Source organism: Equus asinus, chromosome 5, assembly GCF_041296235.1.
Source record: "Equus asinus isolate D_3611 breed Donkey chromosome 5, EquAss-T2T_v2, whole genome shotgun sequence".
Classification (NCBI taxonomy): Eukaryota; Metazoa; Chordata; class Mammalia; order Perissodactyla; family Equidae; genus Equus; species Equus asinus.
Genome location: NC_091794.1, coordinates 90,144,986 through 90,156,767, shown reverse-complemented (window position 1 = coordinate 90,156,767; position 11,782 = coordinate 90,144,986). Strand labels below are relative to the sequence as shown.

General features: G+C 50.2%; 1 protein-coding gene across 3 annotated transcripts in view; it reads right to left on the bottom strand.

Annotated features, from left to right (window-relative positions):
* Positions 1-6,059: 6,059 nt before the first annotated feature.
* COL16A1 (collagen type XVI alpha 1 chain) overlaps positions 6,060-11,782 on the bottom strand; it is a 50,611-nt gene continuing 44,888 nt past the window's right edge. For all 3 annotated transcript variants that reach the window (XM_014837948.3, XM_014837949.3, XM_014837950.3), the window contains 7 exons: positions 10,449-10,484; positions 9,793-9,837; positions 8,680-8,868; positions 8,250-8,316; positions 7,344-7,520; positions 7,123-7,200; positions 6,060-6,400 (listed from right to left, as the gene is read on the bottom strand). In XM_014837948.3, coding sequence (XP_014693434.3) covers positions 6,198-6,400; positions 7,123-7,200; positions 7,344-7,520; positions 8,250-8,316; positions 8,680-8,868; positions 9,793-9,837; positions 10,449-10,484 — 795 coding nt within the window. In that variant the 3' untranslated portion in view covers positions 6,060-6,197. The remainder of the gene's footprint in view (positions 6,401-7,122; positions 7,201-7,343; positions 7,521-8,249; positions 8,317-8,679; positions 8,869-9,792; positions 9,838-10,448; positions 10,485-11,782) is intronic.

Genomic DNA, 11,782 nt, shown 5'->3' with positions numbered 1-11,782 from the left:
CCGCATATCGCTAGTCTGGAAGAAGATCAAATTTTTAAGTAGGGTTTCTGCTGAATGCGTATGACTTTGGCAACATCGTAAAGTTCAAAAATCATTAGTCAAGCTGTGATAAGTCGGGGACCGTCTGTACTTACACTCTAATATCGAGACACCACATGCCAGTTAGTAGCATTGGAGTAGGATCTGTGGTCTTTGGAAAAGAAAGTGCCAAACCATCAGAGTGGGAGGAAAATTAGATCATCTAGGGCCTCTTTCATAAATGGGGAAATTGTGGTGCAGAGAGGCAGGGACTTGCCCTAGTTCACGGTGGGTTAGGGCAGAGTGTGACCTAGGACTGAAGTCAGTGGATGCCCGGTTCTCAGCAGAGAAGTCTTGGCTGGTCCCCAAAGAAGGTCAAATCCTGGTTACTAAGTGACCTTCTAGACAGGTGTTTACTTGCCTCTTGGTAGTTCAGGCTCTACACTTGTTTGAATGCTTATTGACTAATTTGTTAAGTTCTTTCGTGTGGGCACAGATTGTGTCTGTTTTTGCCTGTCATTATATCCCCAGTTACCTAGTACAGTGCCTGGCACTGTATTTTTTAAAAAGAAATAAGTGAATAGTGTTATGAGGTGTTATCCGTTAGCCATCTTTGTAACCATCTAGCCAGGCACTTTCCAAAATCGCATTACCGGTCATGATGCTTGCCCACAGGTCAGCCTGCAATGGCTCCTCTTCATGTACACCTACAAAATAAGGCCCAGCCTCTTTATTCTGGCACTCCAGGCCCTTCACCTTTGGCCTGACCTCACCTTTCCAAACTTATGTCTTACAGCCCCTGTCTGTCTTCCCCTCTGTACTCCTATGTTCGGGTCCACCAGTCAGCACCCTTGCTTTGGAGTGAGGATCTTGATTTACCCCTTTCTAACTGTGTGACCTTGGGCAAGTTATTTAACCTTTCTGAGTCTCAGTGGCCTGGGCTGCCAGAACAAACGTGTAAGGAGATTTGAAAAAATGAGCTTATTGCACCTGCTCATGGCCAGGCTTTTGCTCAAACCACTCCTTTCACCAGACCAGCAGCCTTCCCATCTCCAGGCCTTCAAAGCTCAGTTCTGGTCCCATCCCCCAGCTACCCCTCCCACATTCCCCCCAGCTCCAGAGTTAGCTGCTCTCCTGTCTGCCTCCCTTTGCACTTGGTACTGTCACTGTGCTATATTCCAGCCTGCCTTGTGTAAGAGTTCTCTTTGATATTTTTCCTAAAACCCATTCCTCTCTTTCATCTCAGAAAATCCACCCCGTCTCTCAGGCCAAAGACTAGGATCATTCTTGTGTGGCCCCTGTTTCTCCACTCACTCCCCCTCCTCCATTTGCTCTGGTTCAGAAACAAAGCCGCATCTGCTCTTTTCTCCCTGTTTGCGCCATCACCCTAGCCCAAGACACCATCATCTCTGGTGTGGATCCCTGCAGTAGCCTCCTGACCAACGGCCCTGCTTTCACTTCCTGCCACACTCTGTTCTTCATAGGGCAGCCAGAGTGATTGTCTTAAATGTAAATCAGATAATATCATGCCTGGGCTTAAGCCCCTCCAGAGGCTTCCCGTAACTCTTGTAATAAAATCTAAAATCCTTATGACCTTCATGGCCCTATATGACCAAGACCCTGCCTGCAACTACAGTCTCACTTCCTCCCACTGCTGTCCTTCTCAGTTCACTCCAGCCACACTGGCCTGGTCTCCAGCCCAAGCTCATTCTCACCTCCGGATTTTTGGATTAGCTCTTCCCTCCGTCTGGAATGCTCTTCCCTTGGCTCTTTACTGGCTGGCCCCTCCTGGCCATGCAGGTCTCAGTTGAACTATTACCTTCTTTGGGGGGGGGGTTCCTTGACACTGCATCTAAAGTAGCATTGCCCCCACCACCGCTGCATTCTAGTCATCATATCAATCTAGTCATATCATATTTTTTCATAATAATTATCACCACTTGAATTGTCCTCTTTAAAGTTTACATGTGTATTGTAGGACTGTCCTTTTCTTATTCACGCCCCTATCTGCAGTGCCTAAAATAATGCGTGGCATGCATTCAATAATTGTTAGTAGTTATTATTATTATTACCCTGTATTGAATGCTTACTAGGTGCCAGACATTGTGCTGAGTACAATGTGTTGCTTCATTTTCACCACAATGCTTTGAGATAGATCCTATTACCCATTATAAGGAGGAGCTGAGACTGAGAGAGATTAAGTGACTTCCCTAGTATCAAAAAGACAAGTGGAGAAGTCAGGATTCGAACCCAGATCCACAATCTTTTAACTGCTCAGTACTTAGTAGGTCTTGTCCTCTTTACCTTTGTAACCACTCCCCCCGCAAGTCCAAAAAATAGGTAGAATCAAAATGCAAAATCTCCGAAGGGAAGAAGTCCTGTAGTCTGGGCTGAAGGTCAGGGGATATTTGCTGGGAGAGAGAAGCGTGACCCCTGGCCTGCAAACTGGGGTAATATGACGCACGCTCATTTTATTCCACAAACATATTAACTTACTGAGTTCCCATCACTTGCCAGGCTCTGTTCTAGGTGCTGAGGATTGGATTCCTATGAGAATTTCACGCCCCCAGCCCTCTCTGCTCAGCAAAGGGCTCTTAGGAGAACGGTCTGTGGGATATGTGTGCTATCCGGGGGCAGGGCATCCAAGTCATCTCTCAGGCAGTCAGAGACCAGCCAAAGCCAACGTCCAGGGCTTGCTGAGGACCTGCAGCAGGCCCAGATGTGTTTACTTTGGAGAGGGCTGGATAAGAGGGAGATGAGGATCTTCCAAAGACTGAAAAACAATCAACTCATTTCCAAAGCCTCAACTACCTGAGGCAGACAGAGGTGGGTGGGGAAGTTCCTGTTATTGTTTCAGCTTTAGCCAAAGGGGAAAACTGGGATTCCAGCCCTTTTTAGAGCACAGAGCACTTTCCTGAGTTCACAGAAGCCCTGTGGTTGAGCCATTAGAGGTGAGGCAGAGCTTGGTAATGGAAGGACCATCCACTGGAAAATATCGCCTCCCCTAGAGACACAGCACTCCTCCCAGGCATCCTGGCTCCGCACCAAGCTCCGGTATTGCTTACTGAGAAGGAATACCAACACCCACTTAATTATTGTGGAATTAATTCTCTTTGATTCTGACTAGCTCCAGTTCTGAAATTCAAACTCCACTAGGATGCTGTGGATCAGAGGGTGATTTTCAGTTTTCCACAGAACCAACAGAAAAATGAGAACAGCAGACATGGCAATTTGGCCACGCTCCCCTTCCATTATGGGATCATATGGAGAGTACATTGATACATTCTATTCCCATGGACTATTCAGGACAACAGCAAAAAGATCTAGTCTTGTAAGGGGTTAACAGACCACATGTGAATGAAGAGTCTAAATAGATTCTGTTGAATTCTGGTGAGAGGGGAAAATATGACAAAAAGGAAGATTTAAATTCCAGAAGGCATCAAATTTTGGGATTTTTCTTTGCAGAATAAATATGCAGCAGCTGTTTCTCCATCTTACAGTGCAGAGGGTCTCTCAAATTAAGGACCCTCCAATCCACTCTTCCCGCTGTCATCGGTGAGTTCTCCATGAGGCAAACCTGCCCCAACACACCCTCTGGTAAAACCCTGCTTCCCTTTGTCTCCCCTGCTCACGCTCCACATCCCGACCACACTGCACTGTCTCATCACTCAGTGTCCTGTGCCCAATCACCTCTGGCCCTTGGCACATGCTGTTCCCTCTGCCTACATCCATCTCTGTCTAGACAAGGCAGGTCCCTCAGCTCTGTGCTCCCCTGGCACCTGTACTGCCCCATCATCCCGCTTTATTGTAACTGCCTTTGTAACTCTCGGGTCTCCCCATAGACACTGTGGGGGCAGGGACCATATCTGTCTAGTTTGCTTCTGAATCTCCAGAGCCTAGTACAGTTCCTGGCACAAAGGACAAGGAGGAAATGGACTCAACAGGTGAGACGTTGCCAATCTGAATGATCTGCGTGTTGCTTTCAAAGCCTGGAATACACTAAGAAGTGAAGACAGAAGAATAACAGGGTGGGAATTTGAGAAAGCTGCCTAAAAGGAGTGGACGGCTTGAGAGCCTCCTTCCTTTCTCTCCAGCTCACCCAGTACCTGAATTTAGGAGGAAAATCCATGGATTTTTTGCTGACCGCAGTAAGAAAAGAGACTATAAAATTCAGCTTTCCATCTGGTTCTTCATGGTCCAAGAAGATACAGCAATTTTAAACTCCAGGGAGACAAGTGCTCAAATCATGAAAGCTTAAACCCAGCCTGTCGTGGAATCCCCTAAGAGTGGTAGGAATTTGACTCGGGAAGAAAGTGAAGAAAGCATCATTTACTCTGGAATGCTCTTTTCCCTGGGGGCCCTCAAAGAGGATGAGTTTGATGCTTCCTCATAGCAATTTTCCCCTCTGGCCTTCAAAGCCAACCTACTCAATTCAACAGCTGGTCCTTGCTTCTCTTTCTTTCTACTCGTGCCAACCACTCCTTACCACGAGGCCGATCATCAGCTAGCACTTCGCAGACTGGGCTGAAAGAGAAAGCTGGCCTTCCAATGGGAGCACTTTAACATCTGTCCTCAGCCACTGTCCAAAACTGGCTGCTACTTCAGTGCAAAGATGATGCATTTGCTTTTTAATGTTTTATGTTAGAACCAGGGTTCACTGAGAATCGCTGGTGAGACTGAAAATAAGAATTCCCTCCTCCTTTATCTAAAAACATCATGTGAGACACCCAGGCGTGTTTGGGAGTCTGCCTGATTTCATGCCACTGGCACACCTCTGCTCCTGGCAGGCAAAAAATAGGGCAAAGGTTCTGAAAAGCGATCAGTAGGCTGGTCGCCTGGTATTTGGGGCCTAACCGCCCCAAAGGGAATTTTCTGAGCTGTGCTGGAAATGCCAGCTCTGGAAGGATTTGACAGGCCGTTTGCAGGCTTCAGGCATTTTGGATAAGCATTTAGACTTGGTACATTTCTCAGCCTGCTCTGTGATCCCTTTGAAGTTTATCCAACTTGAATAAACTTTCCAGAAAGCTCAGGCCAGTAAAAAGGCTTTCTTTGGAAGTCTCTCTGGATGTGCCCTGTTGCTTTCTCATGGGGCAGCCAGCCCATCAGGACAAGAGATCTGAAAAGTAGAGAAGGAAGAAGCTTGAAACAGAATGTTTCTATAATATTCAACTTGCTGTCTTTTTTTTTTTCTTAGCCTTTTTACATATGGAGGAGACAGCAGATAGATCACCAAATTCCCAGTGGACTTTGAGGACCATGAGCTTAGCTTGGAGCCTGGCTTGCCATGACCCCTTGGCACTGATGCAGCCTGTCCCTGAAAGCCTAGGCTAAGATGGACAGAAAACCACGCATGTTAGATCAACAAAGAATAACAAAAGATGCCATTTGCAGTCCAGGCGAGCTGGTGACAGGGCCATGCAAACAGGAGGTTCCATCTCACTTCCCGGAGAAGCGTTGCCTGGCTGCCTAGGCCAGGGGCTGGAGCCTCTCTTTCCTCCTGTTTGCACAGGCTGTGTAATCACAGAATTACTGGAGCAGCAAGAAGAGACTGTGCACTTGGAGGTGCTGCCAGGCAGGTGAGCACACCTCAGCACTGGGCCGCAGCTCCCAGGGTGCCACCTGGATTGGCTTTGGGTCACATTCAAGAAGTGAAGAGGGTAGGCAGAGGAGAAGTGTGGTACCAAACACTGATTTCTTTAGGGAAGCGACTACGGAGGGGCCTTTATGAGCTGGAAGTGGGGTCTTCAAACCTGCTTTTGGCCCATTGTGGGGCGGGGCTGAGTGATTCCCCTTCTCTGACAGTGTGCTATGAAGGACAGGACACAAGGTCCAGAGGACCAAAGGATGATTCTGAAGCACCTGGAGAGGAGAGCTGAGCTGGGGGACACCCTATACAGCGGCATCCCACAGCTCCACTGGGTGACCACAGACAATGAGGGAAATGCCCTTTTTTGACCCTGGGACCAAATGACAAAAGGAAGATGACAGGGAGATACAGCTGCAGCCCCAGAGAAACCCCCTGGAAGTAGGACTGCAGATAGTTTTGTTTCTTTATTTATTGATAAAAAAATATTAATAGCAATTAAAAAAACCCCAAACATTCACAACCCATCACAGAGTCCTATAAGTTTTAGCCATTTGTGCCCAATGGAGTCCTTCATCTGACGGAGATGGGGATTTCAGCCAAAAGGCCCCTTCATGTTTTTCATGGGTGGGTACTGCTGCTCCATTGGCATGGCCCCAAAGCAGTCAGCGGGGCTACAGTGGCCAGCCTTGCCTGGCTGGCCCATGGGGCCTGGGGGACCAGGGATGCCAGGAATGCCTTGCTGGCCCATTGGTCCAGTTGCCCCCATCTTGCCATACCCTGGAGGACCTTGAGGACCTAGGGAGGGAGGAGTCAGAGAAGGACAATCAGGAGACCCAGATCATAAGAAAAGAAAAATAATGGTCATAGTAAATAATACCTGACATTTGATGACTATTTCTCAGGTTATGACACGTTTCATGAAGACCTGACCGGATCCTTACATTAATTTGACAAGAACAACAATACTACTGGCTAGTGCTATTGAGAGCATCCCTGGGCCAGGTGCAAGGTGAGTGCTTTTAATGTGTTATTCATCAAATCTTTACAACAATTCTGTGAGAAAGGAACTAATCTCATTTTGGAGATGGGGACAGAGGCTCAGAGAGGTCGCACATGTGGTGAGCAGTGAAGCTGGGTCTCAGAGCCAGGCCATCAGGCTTTGTTCATTCTCTTTGAGGTTATACGGCCTGGCTTAATTTGACCTTATCAAGGTCATACAGCCAGTAAGATGCAGAGCAGGACTTGAACTCGCATTCCCTGGCCCCACTATGGTCCGCTCTCTTCCATTGCACCATGCTAGCCCAGTTTAGGACTTGAGGGCAAGCCCGGAGTCTTCCACTCCCCTCCTCCCCACATGGCCTAGTAGAGTGTCTTGCACACAGTGGCATTACTATAAAATGTCGGTTGATAGGCCTGTAGTTATTTGAGGTTCTACACAACTCTGTTACTGGAGGAACAGAAAGAAAGGAGATCTCTGCCGCTCTAGATTCATGGTCTCAAATGTTGGCTTCTCCTACCTGGGGGACCAGGGAGACCATTTTCTCCTGCGATGCCAATACCAATGTCCCCCTTTTCACCTTTGGTACCGGGCAATCCTGGGACAAAAGAAATAAAATAAGAAGTCCTATCCCAGAGCAGAAAATGACACGCCCAGTCGGATTATTTGAAACACACATGTACACACGAATATCATATTCACAACAGACCTGAAATGCTCATATTTGCCCAAAAGAGCTACCTCTCACTCCTGGCAAGCCCTGCCGTCCTTCTCTGCCAATCTGACCAGGGAGCCCAGGTGATCCTGGAGCGCCTGGCCGGCCTGGAGCACCGTCCTTCCCTGGGGGCCCCGGTCGTCCTGGGGCTGCCACCATCTCCATGGGGAACTGCATCCTGGAGGTGTAGTAAGCCATCCTCTCTGTAGGAAAGGACAGGGACAAGTCACAGAGCACCCCAGGGACTCAGAATGACTGTAGATGCTGCAGACAGGCCGCCAGCATGGAGTCTGAAACAGCCTTTCTTCAGAGGGACGTTAAAGCAAGGAACGTGGGGGTTCATCTCCTAAGGGGTCTCCTGTGCCCTCGCCTCCACACTGCCATCCACGGTGATCTTTCTGAAGCACAGATCTGATTACGGCCTCGCTCACCTCCAGCACCCTTCATTAGCTCACCACTGGCTTCAAATAAAGACCAGACTCCTTATCTAGCATTCAAGGTCGTCTGCTTCCCAAGCAAGATGTCTAGCCCCTTCAGCATACACTCCATGCTTTCCCCAGTCCCTAGCAGCCATAGCTGGATGGACAACGACAGGAAGAAAACCTAAACTGAAACCCCACCAGCCATCTTACGGCTGCTGCTCGCCCCTCTATTTAGAGCTCGCTTCATGCAGACTCGTTTGATGTCAATTTTCTTGTCTGTCTCCTTTGCTCCAGTGGGAGCTCGGGGAGGGCAGGAGGGAGTCATTTTATCTCTGAACAGAGCAGGTGACAAGGAAGGTCTGCAGTCAAACTGAACATATGCCTGTAAGTGAGGGGGCGGGCGAGTCGGGGGAGTATCCTGAGCTTTAAGGAAAAGGAGGCCAGGGCGGGGCGGGAAGCAGCTGGGAGGGGCAGGCGGTCCCCACTGCCACCCAGCCAGCTGCCAATTACCATCGAACATTTTAATGATCTCTTGTCTGATGAACCTCTTGATTTCATCATAATTCACCATGTCTCCCTGAGGAAAGAGAATAAAACCTACCTCAATTATACTTTCAAGCCTGGTGCTTCCCCCTGGGAATAGACTTTATGAAAATAAAGGATGGAGAGAGGGGCAAATGTCCCAGAAGCCTTCCACAGATACTTAATCCAAAATCCTAACCCCCCTGAAATGGCACAAAATATTTTGTGCATAAGGGTATCTTTCTAGAGAAAGGATCCACAAACCCCCCAACCTCCCCCACACAGTTAAGAACCACCCATATGGGGGTCATGCTCCTTCCCAGAGAATGTCAGCAGGAGCGTCTAAAACAGTCCATGCTCCACCCCACATGCCTGTTCTGTGAGACAGTGCCCATGGCTGCCAGCCCCTCCCCCTTACCATGGAGCCAGGCACCCCGGGCAATCCAGGGCTCCCTGCAGGCCCCGGAGATCCAGGGTGGCCTCTCTCTCCTGCGGGACCCGGTGGCCCAACAGGCCCCATGGAGCCACTCTTGCCGGGCCCACCAGGCATGCCAGCTCTTCCCTTCTCTCCTGCCTGGCCCTTCTGTCCTGAAGGTCCCGGATCACCCTACAAGGACAGGAAGACACAGTCTAGCATTGCCAAGGACTGCCAAGTCTACCTCATGCCATCTCAGCAATCTGCCCCTTCCTCTCCATCCCCCTGGCGGGCCCCCAGCATCTCCCTCTGGGCTCTGGCCACAGCATCCTGACAGGTTGCCCTGCTTCACTGCCCCCTGGGTCAGTCCTTCTAGAAGACAGCTCTCATGGTGTTACTCCCTGCTTAGAAATTCTGATGGCTCCCAACTGCCCTCAGGATAAAGCCCTAATTCCTTGGCCAGGCATTCAAGACCATTGGTGATATGGTCCCGATCACATCCTCTCCAGCCTCATGTCACTGCAAGGAAGTCTCCAGCCAGACCTCACTGGGTATAACTCTCTGATTCGGCCAGGCTGTCTTAGTCCTCCCTGCCTGGAACGCCCTTCCCCTCCTCTCTACCTAGGGCACTCCTCCTACTCAGCTGAAATGTTCCTGTTCTTTGCACAGCCTCCCTGGTTCCCCAGGCCGAGATGCTGGCTCCCTCCCTCTGACCCCACAGTGCTACGTCTAACCTTCCTCTGGACTTGCCATGCTCTAGGGTAAATGTGACTGGACTAAGTGAGCAGCGATTGTTCAGGGACCTCTGTTTACCCAAGACTAGGACAGAGGGCCTGGAACAGAAAGAAGATCAGGCAGATGCTTGCAGAATGAATAAATGAATGAATGAATCAATCAATGAACTGGAGATTTCCATTCTCCCAACCATAGCAAAGAACCCCGAAATAGCTCCATGTGAGAAGTCTTCAGAGATGAGGTTGTTCCAAGTTCTGCCCACTTATTTTCCCTGCCCGCTGGCCTTCCTGCGTCCCCTCTCCACGGCGAAAGTCATGGTTTGGTGCTAGGCTTAACCAACTCATGAGCTTCTTCTCTCAAACCCAGCCAGTGCCCACTCACCTTTGGACCAGGAAGTCCATAGAGTCCCTGTTTTCCAGGGGGTCCCTAAGAGGAAAGCAAAAGTCAGAGGTCAAGTCTAGGCAACAACATCTCTGAGCTGTCCTGGGGAAGCAGGTGCCGTGAAAGGGCCACCTTCCACAGCCCCAGGCCCCTAGGCCGTGTCCAGCTGGGCGCTGTGTGAGAAAGGATGGCAGCCTCCCTGCCAACAGAGGGGTGGACAGGTGGAAGGGAGAATGACGTCCCTAGGGCATGGCCTTTGTAATCAGATTGGTTAGGTCCCTTGTCACAAACAAAAAGAAGCGAGAAGTCAGAATGAAAGGGCCCGTCTGTGGCATATTGGAGGGCCTGGCAAGAGCTAGTGCCCAGGAAATGTTTGTTTGGAATTTATTATTATTATTATTATTATTATTATTAGCTCTTTCTCACCAGGTACATGGTAAACAAAATTAGTGAACAACAAGTCTCACTCTCGTCCTTGTCCCCTAGTCCCCAGTTCCTCTCCCCAGAGCAACAAGGGCTACCATGTCCTGCACATCTGTCCAGAGCTGATCTGTAAATACAGGGAACATTTACTGAATGAACAAAGAAGGGTCAGGGCAAGGGAAGAGCAAGAAGAAGCAGCCCCAAGAGAAAAGGAGAAGCCAGCACATCGGTACCTCTTTGCCAGCTGCACCATCGGCACCAGGTTCACCCTGGGGAGTAGAGAGCGATGGAAATACGATGAGTGCCAACCCAGCTTGCCTCACCTTGCCCACCAGACATGCCCAGCCCCCGTTCCACCAAGGAGCCATGATCCTCCCCCACCCCCCCAACACTATGGGCACAGGCTGTGGAAACTTAGGCCCCCACCCCACACTCCAGCCTGGTTCTGGAGCCCCATGCTGATACTCCAGTCAGCTCCCGGAGGCCCCACACTGACAGCTCCCGGCCACCTCCCTGACTGAGCTCTATGAGGAAAGAGTAGACTGCGCCTGCCTTGCTCCTTGCTTGAGATCCCAGCATCTTGCACCTTCCCTGGCTCTGAGTATATGTTAAATGTTTGCTGAATGAAGGCGTGAACTGTGAACCTCTGTCCTCAGTGAGGTCCCACAGATTGGCCAGGGCGAGCCTGAGCCTGCTCCCTCCCCAGGATAGGAGGCTGTCTCCCCCATCCAGCCCACTTCCAGTGGGGTGCTGGGGAAGAGGAATCTGTGACTGCAAAGCAACTGGCAGCTTCTTCCAGGGACCCTGGAGGCTTCTGAGCCTGTAAGCAGTGATGGCGTGGGGTTGGAGAGACCTGCCTGCCCAGATTCCACGGCAGAAATCAGAGTGAGTAGGAGGCGACACTCAACCCTTCTGGCAGATGGGCCCACGGATCGCCCCTGCACTGGCTGGAGTCATCCACCCCTTCCAGGTCCCCAGCCCCAGGGTCATTGCTACTGCTTTCAGAAGAGAGTCTGCTTTGATGGAAGGCACCCTGAGCTGGGGGCTAGGAGACCTGGGCTCCTGCCTCAGCTCCCCAGCAGACTTTTCATCCCTGAGACCGGCAGTCAGTTCCACCTGGTGTGGTTCACCTGTCTGGAACCTTTGAAAGAGGGAGTAGTGCAGAACTGCTAAGGATGCAAGTTCTGGAATCAGGCAGACTCCTCCACTCACTAGCTGTGTGACTTGGGGCGGCCTACTTAACCTTGCTGAGCTTTTGGTTTCTTCTGTAAAATGGGGGCAATCTGACCTACTCAGTAGGGTTGTGGTATAGATTAAACGACAAAACGTCAAGCACTTAGTTGGCCGTTCAGCATGTGGTCAGTGACCAATATATTAGTGCTCTTAGCATTAAACAGTAGCTGAGACCAAGGAGTGGTTTCTGAGCCGCTGAGAGAGCTACAGTAAAGGCACTGCGGTTCTGGTTCCTGACATTACTGATTGTCTGTGGTTACCAACAAGTGCCCCTGGGGAGGGGGCAGAGGGAGGCAGGCAGAACAGAGCCAGGCGTCCCCTGTCTGACACCTAG